Below are 14618 nucleotides of genomic sequence, written 5' to 3' on the forward strand. Positions count from 1 at the left end.
TGATATCGTTGACTATTTGGCATATTGTGCACAGTTCCGAATGGCGTTACGATCTCTCGCACTCTTATCTGGTTGCTTACAAAAATATCACTCTGCAGTTTTCGTAGTGGTCTCATTTTAATATAAATGAAGTTTTTACATTTCCTCAGCCATTGCATCGATTTATGACAATTCTTTTGCAGTGAAAGTGAGATATCCAATAAATTGAGATTGCTGATGGTCCTATAAAGCACTGAGGGCTATCTATTAGATATGCTGATCTCATAACTGACATAGTGACTCTTTGGTTCTTTTTCAGACATCGACGAATGCACAGAGAAACATCCATGTCACACCGATGCTGATTGTCATAACACAAACGGCAGTTTTAACTGCACTTGTAAGCAAGGCTTTACCGGAAATGGAACTAACTGTACAGGTAAAGAATTGCTCGAGTACATTTAATTTCCATTGATAAGCAATATTAATCATTGCATATTATACTGAATGGTCATTATAGAGGATCAATGTGAGAACGGATTGTAAGACCTAACATAATAAATGGCTGTTGTTCCTGTGCTCATCCTTGCGCCAGTGAATTAATGTCGTGTAACCATGAAAAATATGTCATTCTCAGTACCCATCTTGCCTTAAAGACAAATATAATTATGAAATGGAACACCGTGATATACAAACCGTCTGATCATTAGATCTGAGAGCTTAAAGTGTGAGTGTTATTTGTGAAAAGAGCGAGCAATCTCTGTGCCTGCCATTATTTCAGAAAGTTACAAAACTGCCATATAATAATAACTAATTAATGTGAATATTTCATATAAAGGATAATTTAATTTCTCAAAACGCTATCATGTTACCACAGTCAGATATGAGTATCGTGAATATACTGTTCTATGTACTATCTTTCTCTGCGACAAATAAAGTTGCACGAAAAAATCAACTAAAATTAAAACTAAGGAACTAGTTTTGTCATCGGCGAATCTAAACAGAACACATATATTCGCCTTTCACCATTCTTTAAATGAATGAAATGAAGAATCTAAGGCTATAATCCCCTTCGGTCTCAAAAATATATCAAACTAGCAATGAAAGCATTGCTAAAGAAAACTGTACAATCATAAATCTGAATGGGGACAGCAAACACTTTTCGTTAAATCAAATGCACTTGGTGCAGACTATGCCATTTCTGAATATTGTCCCGTGTAGACATATCATTTTGAGAGGAACGGTTTTCAAACGGTGATCAAGGGAGACACATACGAAGAGACGGAAAGACACGTGTAGTTTGCGTTTTTTAATATGCTTGTTTTAAACATTCTAAACATCGTCTTTGTTGACTGTATAGAATACCCACATGAAAATTCAAGATGCCCATATATAATATTCTTGGAGTGAAACATTAATTTGAGATTTTAGTGATTTCAGACAAGACCATTTTTGGATCACGTAATTGTGATACATCCAAATATTATTCCAAATATTATTAGCACATCACCACGTTACAGGTCACTGTCACACTAGCAGGCACATCAACTCTCTCAGTGATGGATCTTATTTAGAATACCACTAAAATTTAGCAGGAATTTCATTCATTTGGACTTCTGCTAAATCTTTTAGGACTTTTGGGATTTAATTCGTATTAGGGTAATTTCTTTTCAAAGTTTCACTTTGTATTCAAGGAAAACAAACCATGTCTTACACACACACACACACACATATATATATATATATATATATATATATATATATATATATATATATATATATATATATATATATATAAGCGAAAAATGTTTCGTGCTTATAGGGAAACTTCGCCCATGTTCAGTAGTTTACATGGTAATTGCTTAGTTAGTGACTCGAAAACACTTACGTAGAAAGGTCTTTTGGGTATTTGGGCAAAGAAATTGATTTAAAATCAGTTGATTTTTTGTAGCAATTATTTTCAAGATTCAGACTGCAAGTTTTTACACTGCATGAACAGGCGTGCAACGTTTTATGGCAGGCTTGTCATCTGTGATCAACCATGCCTAAGAATAAAATTACACATGAATTAAAAATTGTTGTAAAGCAGTAGGAAGTTTTCGTGCTATCGTCAACTATGAGTAATATGATACATATTTCCCCATATTACGTCAGAGCTTGCGCATGGGTATCATTTTGTTTACAAGAATCTCTCGGTTGTTTCCACAGAGGCCTTATTTTAATGGTATTTAAATTCCCACATCTTCTCAGGTAGTGACTAGATTTCCGCCAATTCTCTACAGTGAACATGAGAGGTTCAACAAATTGATAGAGCTGATGGTAGTACATACCAATAATGAATATCTGTTCCTGAGCACATGGCTTAATTAGTGTCTCGATGTTTTCTGACGTCGACGAATGCACCGTCAACCATCCATGTCATGCCAATGTTGATTGTCATAACACAAACGACAGCTTTATCTGCACTTGTTGGCACGGCTTTACTGGAAATGGAACTATATGTACAGGTAAACAATTGCTCGAGTTCTTTAATGTCCATTGATGAGCAATAATTATTCAGTGCATATTAAACTGAATAGTTATTGTGATAAACATTTTTAAAACATTAAATTGATTTGACATCTTGATATGTAATGCACAGGCAGTTTTGATGAATCTTTAATTGAGGACAAGAAAGTGAAGGTATTTAAGCTAAGAATATTTTAAAACATAATTTTCACTTAGAGTCAAATTCGTCTTCTGACTGACATGCCCACGTAATGTCTGGTTTCAATTTTGTTGATGGATTATTTCTTTGGCCTTAAGGCTGGGGCCTGAGGTTAAACAAATACTGTTCTGGAAGTATTGTACTTAAGCGTTCCCAAAACTTGACAGAAAGAGACTAGATTTAACTTTGATGATAAAGCAACAATTTCAAGATATGGCCATCCAGATCTAGAAATGTCCACTTCACTTGTAGCAGCAAGGGCCAGATCTTTGTGAGACAGACTAAGATAGAATTAGAGAGAAATTGTTCATGTGCCCACCGTTGTGGCCGTGAATTGTTTTTGTGCAATAATGAAAGAATTCTCTTTCACAGTATCATTTTTTCCTTAAACGCACTGAATTCAGTTCCACGCCAACATACCGTCACCATTAAACCCACCCCATCCACCCAGAAAAAAATGTATCACCCGCCCACCCTGCAAAAATACACACAAACAATGAAAATAATATTGGATGAGGAGATGTCGCGTGCGACCGCTTTTTCACAATTGTTTATCAGAAACCCTTAGTATCACGTGGTTTTCGTCAAACGCTTGTCTCTGTAAGACAGAGCTCTATTCCCAAGCATGTCTCTCTGATGCAGAAAGACCGCTCCTGTGGCCTAGTGGTTAGAGCCTCCGCCTCGGATGCGCGAGGTCGCGTGTTTCAACCCCAGCCGAGTCATACAAAAGACTTACAAAAATGGTACTAACAACTACCTCGCTTGGCGCTCTGCATTAAAAGGTTAGTGTTAGGACTGGTCGGCCTGGTGTCAAGATAATGTGACTGGGTTGGGACATCATGCTACATGTCTGCGGCATGATGCCCCAGTGCTTGACATCACTATAAACTGTCCCACTGTAGACATCGTAGCGATATGACTGAAAAATTGTTAAAGCTACGTTAAAAATCTAAATCACACACACACACACACACACATACGCACAGATGCAGAATCATCGATATCAGTTCCAATCTTGGTGACGATGCAATAAACTACACGTGTAATAATATACCTATAAGAGCAGTTAAAAGTGTTGTGATTTAAAGTCACCACGTGGAAAGACAGACAGAGAGCTAGACACAGATTTGCTGAGAGAGAGAGAGAGAGAGAGAGAGGGAGATTACTCCTGAGATTATGACAGTGTTCCCACATTTTTATTCATTTCAGCAATAAATTTTATTCATGTTTAATTCTCAGTTATCAAACATGCGGTTCTAATTAATTGATGTACTACAAATTGGGCTGTGAATGCATCTCTCATTTTCAGATGCCATTGTTTAGTTGACAGCAGAAAACAAATGTTTCGATATGCATGGTTCTTGGAAACATGATATTGTGCAGATATGTCATTGACATATAGGCGATTAATTATTTATTTAGTATCCGACAATTACTTTTGTAAAAAGGTTCTGCTCGTCCTCTTTCGGTAAAAAAATTAATTTAAATTGAATTGTCTTTTCATGGCAATTCTGGCAAGATTGTGACGAGCAAGTCAATGTCATACATGACTATAGGCTAAACCTGTTAATGGATGGGTTTCAGGTGTGGTCAACCGTACCTAAAAACTAATCATACATCAAATAAATAATGTTTGCAAACAAAAGCATATTTTATTGGTGATATCGTTGACTATTTGGCATATTGTGCACAGTTCCCAATGGCGTTACGATCTCTCGCACTCTTATCTGGTTGCTTACAAAAATATCACTCTGCAGTTTTCGTAGTGGTCTCATTTTAATATAAATGAAGTTTTTACATTTCCTCAGCCATTGCATCGATTTATGACAATTCTTTTGCAGTGAAAGTGAGATATCCAAAAAATTGAGATTGCTGATGGTCCTATAAAGCACTGAGGGCTATCTATTAGATATGCTGATCTCATAACTGACATAGTGACTCTTTGGTTCTTTTTCAGACATCGACGAATGCACAGAGAAACATCCATGTCACACCGATGCTGATTGTCATAACACAAACGGCAGTTTTAACTGCACTTGTAAGCAAGGCTTTACTGGAAATGGAACTAACTGTACAGGTAAAGAATTGCTCGAGTACACTTAATTTCCATTGATGAGCAATATTAATCATTGCATATTATACTGAATGGTCATTATAGAGGATCAATGTGAGAACGGATTGTAAGACCTAACATAATAAATGGCTGTTGTTCCTGTGCTCATCCTTGCGCCAGTGAATTAATGTCGTGTAACCATGAAAAATATGTCATTCTCAGTACCCATCTTGCCTTAAAGACAAATATAATTATGAAATGGAACACCGTGATATACAAACCGTCTGATCATTAGATCTGAGAGCTTAAAGTGTGAGTGTCATTTGTGAAAAGAGCGAGCAATCTCTGTGCCTGCCATTATTTCAGACAGTTACAAAACTGCCATATAATAATAACTAATTAATGTGAATATTTCATATAAAGGATAATTTAATTTCTCAAAACGCTATCATGTTACCACAGTCAGATATGAGTATCGTGAATATACTGTTCTATGTACTATCTTTCTCTGCGACAAATAAAGTTGCACGAAAAAATCAACTAAAATTAAAACTAAGGAACTAGTTTTGTCATCGGCGAATCTAAACAGAACACATATATTCGCCTTTCACCATTCTTTAAATGAATGAAATGAAGAATCTAAGGCTATAATCCCCTTCGGTCGCAAAAATATATCAAACTAGCAATGAAAGCATTGTTAAAGAAAACTGTACATTCATAAATCTGAATGGGGACAGCAAACACTTTTCGTTAAATCAAATGCACTTGGTGCAGACTCTGCCATTTCTGAATATTGTCCCGTGTAGACATATCGTTTTGAGAGGAACGGTTTAAAAACGGTGATCAAGGGAGACACATACGAAGAGACGGAAAGACACGTGTAGTTTGCGTTTTTTAATATGCTTGTTTTAAACATTCTAAACATCGTCTTCGTTGACTGTATAGAATACCCACATGAAAATTCAAGATTCCCATATATAATATTCTTGGAGTGAAACATTAATTTGAGATTTTAGTAATTTCAGACAAGACCATTTTTAGATCACGTAATTGTGATACATCCAAATATTATTCCAAATATTATTAGCACATCACCACGTTACAGGTCACTGTCACACTAGCAGTCACATCAACTCTCTCAGTGATGGATCTTATTTGGAATACCACTAAAATTCAGCAGGAATTTCATTCATTTGGACTTCTGCTAAATCTTTTAGGACTTTTGGGATTTAATTCGTATTAGGGTAATTTCTTTTCAAATTTTCACTTTGTATTCAAGGAAAACAAACCATGTCTTACATATATATATATATATATATATATATATATATATATATATATATATATATATATATATATATATATATATATAAGCGAAAAAAGTTTGGTGCTTATATGGAAACTTCGCCCATGTTCAGTAGTTTACATGGTAATTGCTTAGTTAGTGACTCGAAAACACTTTCGTAGAAAGGTCTTTTGGGTATTTGGGCAAAGAAATTGATTTAAAATCAGTTGATTTTTTTGTAGCAATTATTTTCAAGATTTAGACAGCAAGGTTTTAGACTGCATGAACAGGCGTGCAACGTTTTATGGCAAGCTTGTCATCTGTGATCAACCATGCCTAAGAATAAAATTACACATGAATTAAAAATTGTTGTAAAGCAGTAGGAAGTTTTGGTGCTATCGTCAACTATGAGTAATATGATACATATTTCCCCATATTACGTCCAGAGCTTGCGCATGGGTATCATTTTGTTTACAAGAATCTCTCGGTTGTTTCCACAGAGGCCTTATTTTAATGGTATATAAATTCCCACATCTTCTCAGCTAGTGACTAGATTTCCGCCAATTCTCTACAGTGAACATGAGAGGTTCAACAAATTGATAGAGCTGATGGTAGTACATACCAATAATGAATATCTGTTCCTGAGCACATGGCTTAATTAGTGTCTCGATGTTTTCTGACGTCGACGAATGCACCGTCAACCATCCATGTCATGCCAATGTTGATTGTCATAACACAGACGACAGCTTTATCTGCACTTGTTGGCACGGCTTTACTGGAAATGGAACCATATGTACAGGTAAACAATTGCTCGAGTTCTTTAATGTCCATTGATGAGCAATAATTAATCAGTGGACATTAAACTGAATAGTTATTGTGATAAACATTTTTAAAACATTAAATTGATTTGACATCTTGAAATGTAATACACAGGCAGTTTTGATGAATCTTTAATTGAGGACAAGAAAGTGAAGGTATTTAAGCTAAGAATATTTTAAAACATAATTTTCACTTAGAGTCAAATTCGTCTTCTGACTGACATGCCCACGTAATGTCTGGTTTCAATTTTGTTGATGGATTATTTCTTTGGCCTTAAGGCTGGGGCCTGAGGTTAAACAAATACTGTTCTGGAAGTATTGTACTTAAGCGTTCCCAAAACTTGACAGAAAGAGACTAGATTTAACTTTGATGATAAAGCAACAATTTCAAGATATGGCCATCCAGATCTAGAAATGTCCACTTCACTTGTAGCAGCAAGGGCCAGATCATTGTGAGACAGACTAAGATAGAATTAGAGAGAAATTGTTCATGTGCCCACCGTTGTGGCCGTGAATTGTTTTTGTGCAATAATGAAAGAATTCTCTTTCACAGTATCATTTTTTCCTTAAACGCACTGAATTCAGTTCCACGCCAACATACCGTCACCATTACACCCACCCCATCCACCCAGAAAAAAATGTATCACCCGCCCACCCTGCAAAAATACACACAAACTATGAAAATAATATTGGATGAGGAGATGTCGCGTGCGACCGCTTTTTCACAATTGTTTATCAGAAACCCTTAGTATCACGTGGTTTTCGTCAAACGCTTGTCTCTGTAAGACAGAGCTCTATTCCCAAGCATGTCTCTCTGATGCAGAAAGACCGCTCCTGTGGCCTAGTGGTTAGAGCCTCCGCCTCGGATGCGCGAGGTCGCGTGTTTCAACCCCAGCCGAGTCATACCAAAGACTTACAAAAATGGTACTAACAACTACCTCGCTTGGCGCTCAGCATTAAAAGGTTAGTGTTAGGACTGGTCGGCCTGGTGTCAGGATAATGTGACTGGGTTGGGACATCATGCTACATGTCTGCGGCATGATGCCCCAGTGCTAGACATCACTATAAACTGTCCCACTGTAGACATCGTAGCGATATGACTGAAAAATTGTTAAAACTACGTAAAAAATCTAAATCACACACACACACACACACACACACACATACGCACAGATGCAGATTCATCGATATCAGTTCCAATCTTGGTGACGATGCAATAAACTACACGTGTAATAATATACCTATAAGAGCAGTTAAAAGTGTTGTGATTTAAAGTCACCACGTGGAAAGACAGACAGAGAGCTAGACACAGATTTGCTGAGAGAGAGAGAGAGAGAGAGAGAGAGAGAGAGAGGAAGATTACTCCTGAGATTATGACAGTGTTCCCACATTTTTATTCATTTCAGCAATAAATTTTATTCATGTTTAATTCTCAGTTATCAAACATGCGGTTCCAATTAACTGATGTACTACAAATTGGACTGTGAATGCATCTCTCATTTTCAGATGCCATCGTTTAGTTGACACCAGAAAACAAATGTTTATATATGCATGGTTCTTGGAAACATGATATTGTGCAGATATGTCATTGACATATAGGCGATTAATTATTTATTTAGTATCCGACAATTACTTTTGTAAAAAGGTTCTGCTCGTCCTCTTTCGGTAAAGAAATTAATTTAAATTGAATTGTCTTTTCATGGCAATTCTGGCAAGATTGTGACGAGCAAGTCAATGTCATACATGACTATAGGCTAAACATGTTAATGGATGGGTTTCAGGTGTGGTCAACCGTACCTAAAAACAAATCATACATCAAATAAATAATGTTTGCAAACAAAAGCATATTTTATTGGTGATATCGTTGACTATTTGGCATATTGTGCACAGTTCCCAATGGCGTTACGATCTCTCGCACTCTTATCTGGTTGCTTACAAAAATATCACTCTGCAGTTTTCGTAGTGGTCTCATTTTAATATAAATGAAGTTTTTACATTTCCTCAGCCATTGCATCGATTTATGACAATTCTTAAGCAGTGAAAGTGAGATGTCCAAAAAATTGAGACTGCTGATGGTCCTATAAAGCACTGAAGGCTATCTATTAGATATGCTGATCTCATAACTGACATAGTGACTCTTTGGTTCTTTTTCAGACATCGACGAATGCACAGAGAAACATCCATGTCACACCGATGCTGATTGTCATAACACAAACGGCAGTTTTAACTGCACTTGTAAGCAAGGCTTTACTGGAAATGGAACTAACTGTACAGGTAAAGAATTGCTCGAGTACATTTAATTTCCATTGATGAGCAATATTAATCATTGCATATTATACTGAATGGTCATTATAGAGGATCAATGTGAGAACGGATTGTAAGACCTAACATAATAAATGGCTGTTGTTCCTGTGCTCATCCTTGCGCCAGTGAATTAATGTCGTGTAACCATGAAAAATATGTCATTCTCAGTACCCATCTTGCCTTAAAGACAAATATAATTATGAAATGGAACACCGTGATATACAAACCGTCTGATCATTAGATCTGAGAGCTTAAAGAGTGAGTGTTACTTGTGAAAAGAGCGAGCAAACTCTGTGCCTGCCATTATTTCAGAAAGTTACAAAACTGCCATATAATAATAACTAATTAATGTGAATATTTCATATAAAGGATAATTTAATTTCTCAAAACGCTATCATGTTACCACAGTCAGATATGAGTATCGTGAATATACTGTTCTATGTACTATCTTTCTCTGCGACAAATAAAGTTGCACGAAAAAATCAACTAAAATTAAAACTAAGGAACTAGTTTTGTCATCGGCGAATCTAAACAGAACACATATATTCGCCTTTCACCATTCTTTAAATGAATGAAATGAAGAATCTAAGGCTATAATCCCCTTCGGTCGCAAAAATATATCAAACTAGCAATGAAAGCATTGCTAAAGAAAACTGTACATTCATAAATCTGAATGGGGACAGCAAACACTTTTCGTTAAATCAAATGCACTTGGTGCAGACTATGCCATTTCTGAATATTGTCCCGTGTAGACATATCGTTTTGAGAGGAACGGTTTTCAAACGGTGATCAAGGGAGACACATACGAAGAGACGGAAAGACACGTGTAGTTTGCGTTTTATAATATGCTTGTTTTAAACATTCTAAACATCGTCTTCGTTGACTGTATAGAATACCCACATGAAAATTCAAGATGCCCATATATAATATTCTTGGAGTGAAACATTAATTTGAGATTTTAGTGATTTCAGACAAGACCATTTTTGGATCACGTAATTGTGATACATCCAAATATTATTCCAAATATTATTAGCACATCACCACGTTACAGGTCACTGTCACACTAGCAGGCACATCAACTCTCTCAGTGATGGATCTTATTTGGAATACCACTAAAATTCAGCAGAAATTTCATTCATTTGGACTTCTGCTAAATCTTTTAGGACTTTTGGGATTTAATTCGTATTAGGGTAATTTCTTTTCAAATTTTCACTTTGTATTCAAGGAAAAGAAGACATGTCTTATATATATATATATATATATATATATATATATATATATATATATATATATATATATATATATATATATATATAAAAGAAAAAAGTTTGGTGCTTATAGGGAAACTTCGCCCATGTTCAGTACTTTACATGGTAATTGCTTAGTTAGTGACTCGAAAACACTTTCGTAGAAAGGTCTTTTGGGTATTTGGGCAAAGAAATTGATTTAAAATCAGTTGATTTTTTGTAGCAATTATTTTCAAGATTTAGACAGCAAGTTTTTACACTGCATGAACAGGCGTGCAACGTTTTATGGCAGGCTTGTCATCTGTGATCAACCATGCCTAAGAATAAAATTACACATGAATTAAAAATTGTTGTAAAGCAGTAGGAAGTTTTGGTGCTATCGTCAACTATGAGTAATATGATACATATTTCCCCATATTACGTCCAGAGCTTGCGCATGGGTATCATTTTGTTTACAAGAATCTCTCGGTTGTTTCCACAGAGGCCTTATTTTAATGGTATTTAAATTCCCACATTTTCTCAGCTAGTGACTAGATTTCCGCCAATTCTCTACAGTGAACATGAAAGGTTCAACAAATTGATAGAGCTGATGGTAGTACATACCAATAATGAATATCTGTTCCTGAGCACATGGCTTAATTAGTGTCTCGATGTTTTCTGACGTCGACGAATGCACCGTCAACCATCCATGTCATGCCAATGTTGATTGTCATAACACAAACGACAGCTTTATCTGCACTTGTTGGCACGGCTTTACTGGAAATGGAACTATATGTACAGGTAAACAATTGCTCGAGTTCTTTAATGTCCATTGATGAGCAATAATTATTCAGTGCATATTAAACTGAATAGTTATTGTGATAAACATTTTTAAAACATTAAATTGATTTGACATCTTGATATGTAATACATCGACAGTTTTGATGAATCTTTAATTGAGGAGAAGAAAGTAAAGGTATTTAAGCTAAGAATATTTTAAAACATAATTTTCACTTAGAGTCAAATTCGTCTTCTGACTGACATGCCCACGTAATGTCTGGTTTCAATTTTATTGATGGATTATTTCTTTGGCCTTAAGGCTGGGGCCTGAGGTTAAACAAATACTGTTCTGGAAGTATTGTACTTAAGCGTTCCCAAAACTTGACAGAAAGAGACTAGATTTAACTTTGATGATAAAGCAACAATTTCAAGATATGGCCATCCAGATCTAGAAATGTCCACTTCACTTGTAGCAGCAAGGGTCAGATCTTTGTGAGACAGACTAAGATAGAATTAGAGAGAAATTGTTCATGTGCCCACCGTTGTGGCCGTGAATTGTTTTTGTGCAATAATGAAAGAATTCTCTTTCACAGTATCATTTTTTCCTTAAACGCACTGAATTCAGTTCCACGCCAACATACCGTCACCATTACACCCACCCCATCCACCCAGAAAAAAAAATGTATCCCCGCCTACCCTGCAAAAATACACACAAACAATGAAAATAATATTGGATGAGGAGATGTCGCGTGCGACCGCTTTTTCACAATTGTTTATCAGAAACCCTTAGTATCACGTGGTTTTCGTCAAACACTTGTCTCTGTAAGACAGAGCTCTATTCCCAAGCATGGCTCTCTGATGCAGAAAGACCGCTCCTGTGGCCTAGTGGTTAGAGCCTCCGCCTCGGATGCGCGAGGTCGCGTGTTTCAACCCCAGCCGAGTCATACAAAAGACTTACAAAAATGGTACTAACAACTACCTCGCTTGTTGCTCAGCATTAAAAGGTTAGTGCTAGGACTGGTCGGCCTGGTGTCAGGATAATGTGACTGGGTTGGGACATCATGCTACATGTCTGCGGCATGATGCCCCAGTGCTAGACATCACTATAAACTGTCCCACTGTAGACATCGTAGCGATATGACTGAAAAATTGTTAAAGCTACGTTAAAAATCTAAATCACACACACACACACACACACACACATACGCACAGATGCAGAATCATCGATGTCAGTTCCAATCTTGGTGACGATGCAATAAATTACACGTGTAATAATATACCTATAAGAGCAGTTAAAAGTGTTGTGATTTAAAGTCACCACGTGGAAAGACAGACAGAGAGCTAGAAACAGATTTGCTGAGAGAGAGAGAGAGAGAGAGAGAGGGAGATTACTCCTGAGATTATGACAGTGTTCCCACATTTTTATTCATTTCAGCAATAAATTTTATTCATGTTTAATTCTCAGTTATCAAACATGCGGTTCTAATTAATTGATGTACTACAAATTGGGCTGTGAATGCATCTCTCATTTTCAGATGCCATCGTTTAGTTGACAGCAGAAAACAAATGTTTCGATATGCATGGTTCTTGGAAACATGATATTGTGCAGATATGTCATTGACATATAGGCGATTAATTATTTATTTAGTATCCGACAATTACTTTTGTAAAAAGGTTCTGCTCGTCCTCTTTCGGTAAAGAAATTAATTTAAATTGAATTGTCTTTTCATGGCAATTCTGGCAAGATTGTGACGAGCAAGTCAATGTCATACATGACTATAGGCTAAACATGTTAATGGATGGGTTTCAGGTGTGGTCAACCGTACCTAAAAACAAATCATACATCAAATAAATAATGTTTGCAAACAAAAGCATATTTTATTGGTGATATCGTTGACTATTTGGCATATTGTGCACAGTTCCCAATGGCGTTACGATCTCTCGCACTCTTATCTGGTTGCTTACAAAAATATCACTCTGCAGTTTTCGTAGTGGTCTCATTTTAATATAAATGAAGTTTTTACATTTCCTCAGCCATTGCATCGATTTATGACAATTCTTAAGCAGTGAAAGTGAGATGTCCAAAAAATTGAGACTGCTGATGGTCCTGTAAAGCACTGAGGGCTATCTATTAGATATGCTGATCTCATAACTGACATAGTGACTCTTTGGTTCTTTTACAGACATCGACGAATGCACAGAGAAACATCCATGTCACACCGATGCTGATTGTCATAACACAAATGGCAGTTTTAACTGCACTTGTAAGCAAGGCTTTACTGGAAATGGAACTAACTGTACAGGTAAAGAATTGCTCGAGTACATTTAATTTCCATTGATGAGCAATATTAATCATTGCATATTATACTGAATGGTCATTATAGAGGATCAATGTGAGAACGGATTGTAAGACCTAACATAATAAATGGCTGTTGTTCCTGTGCTCATCCTTGCGCCAGTGAATTAATGTCGTGTAACCATGAAAAATATGTCATTCTCAGTACCCATCTTGCCTTAAAGACAAATATAATTATGAAATGGAACACCGTGATATACAAACCGTCTGATCATTAGATCTGAGAGCTTAAAGAGTGAGTGTTACTTGTGAAAAGAGCGAGCAAACTCTGTGCCTGCCATTATTTCAGAAAGTTACAAAACTGCCATATAATAATAACTAATTAATGTGAATATTTCATATAAAGGATAATTTAATTTCTCACAACGCTATCATGTTACCACAGTCAGATATGAGTATCGTGAATATACTGTTCTATGTACTATCTTTCTCTGCGACAAATAAAGTTGCACGAAAAAATCAACTAAAATTAAAACTAAGGAACTAGTTTTGTCATCGGCGAATCTAAACAGAACACATATATTCGCCTTTCACCATTCTTTAAATGAATGAAATGAAGAATCTAAGGCTATAATCCCCTTCGGTCGCAAAAATATATCAAACTAGCAATGAAAGCATTGCTAAAGAAAACTGTACATTCATAAATCTGAATGGGGACAGCAAACACTTTTCGTTAAATCAAATGCACTTGGTGCAGACTCTGCCATTTCTGAATATTGTCCCGTGTAGACATATCATTTTGAGAGGAACGGTTTTCAAACGGTGATCAAGGGAGACACATACGAAGAGACGGAAAGACACGTGTAGTTTGCGTTTTTAACATGCTTGTTTTAAACATTCTAAACATCGTCTTCGTTGACTGTATAGAATACCCACATGAAAATTCAAGATGCCCATATATAATATTCTTGGAGTGAAACATTAATTTGAGATTTTAGTGATTTCAGACAAGACCATTTTTGGATCACATAATTGTGATACATCCAAATATTGTTCCAAATATTATTAGCACATCACCACGTTGCAGGCCACTGTCACGCTAGCAGGCACATCAACTCTCTCAGTGATGGATCTTATTTGGAATACCACTAAAATTCAGCAGGAATTTCA

The 14618-nt window shown here is 36.2% G+C and overlaps 1 protein-coding gene across 2 annotated transcripts in view; it reads left to right on the forward strand.

Annotated features, from left to right (window-relative positions):
• The window catches only part of LOC149791658 (uncharacterized), a 191152-nt gene that overhangs the window by 128424 nt on the left and 48110 nt on the right, over nucleotides 1-14618 (forward strand). For both annotated transcript variants that reach the window (XM_089970214.1, XM_089970213.1), the window contains 4 exons: nucleotides 299-418; nucleotides 4644-4763; nucleotides 8997-9116; nucleotides 13336-13455. In XM_089970214.1, the coding sequence (XP_089826340.1) occupies nucleotides 299-418; nucleotides 4644-4763; nucleotides 8997-9116; nucleotides 13336-13455 (480 nt within the window). The remainder of the gene's footprint in view (nucleotides 1-298; nucleotides 419-4643; nucleotides 4764-8996; nucleotides 9117-13335; nucleotides 13456-14618) is intronic.

This window comes from Sinohyriopsis cumingii, chromosome 9 (genome assembly GCF_028554795.1).
Source record: "Sinohyriopsis cumingii isolate HCF-2022 chromosome 9, ASM2855479v2, whole genome shotgun sequence".
In the NCBI taxonomy this organism is placed as follows: Eukaryota; Metazoa; Mollusca; class Bivalvia; order Unionida; family Unionidae; genus Sinohyriopsis; species Sinohyriopsis cumingii.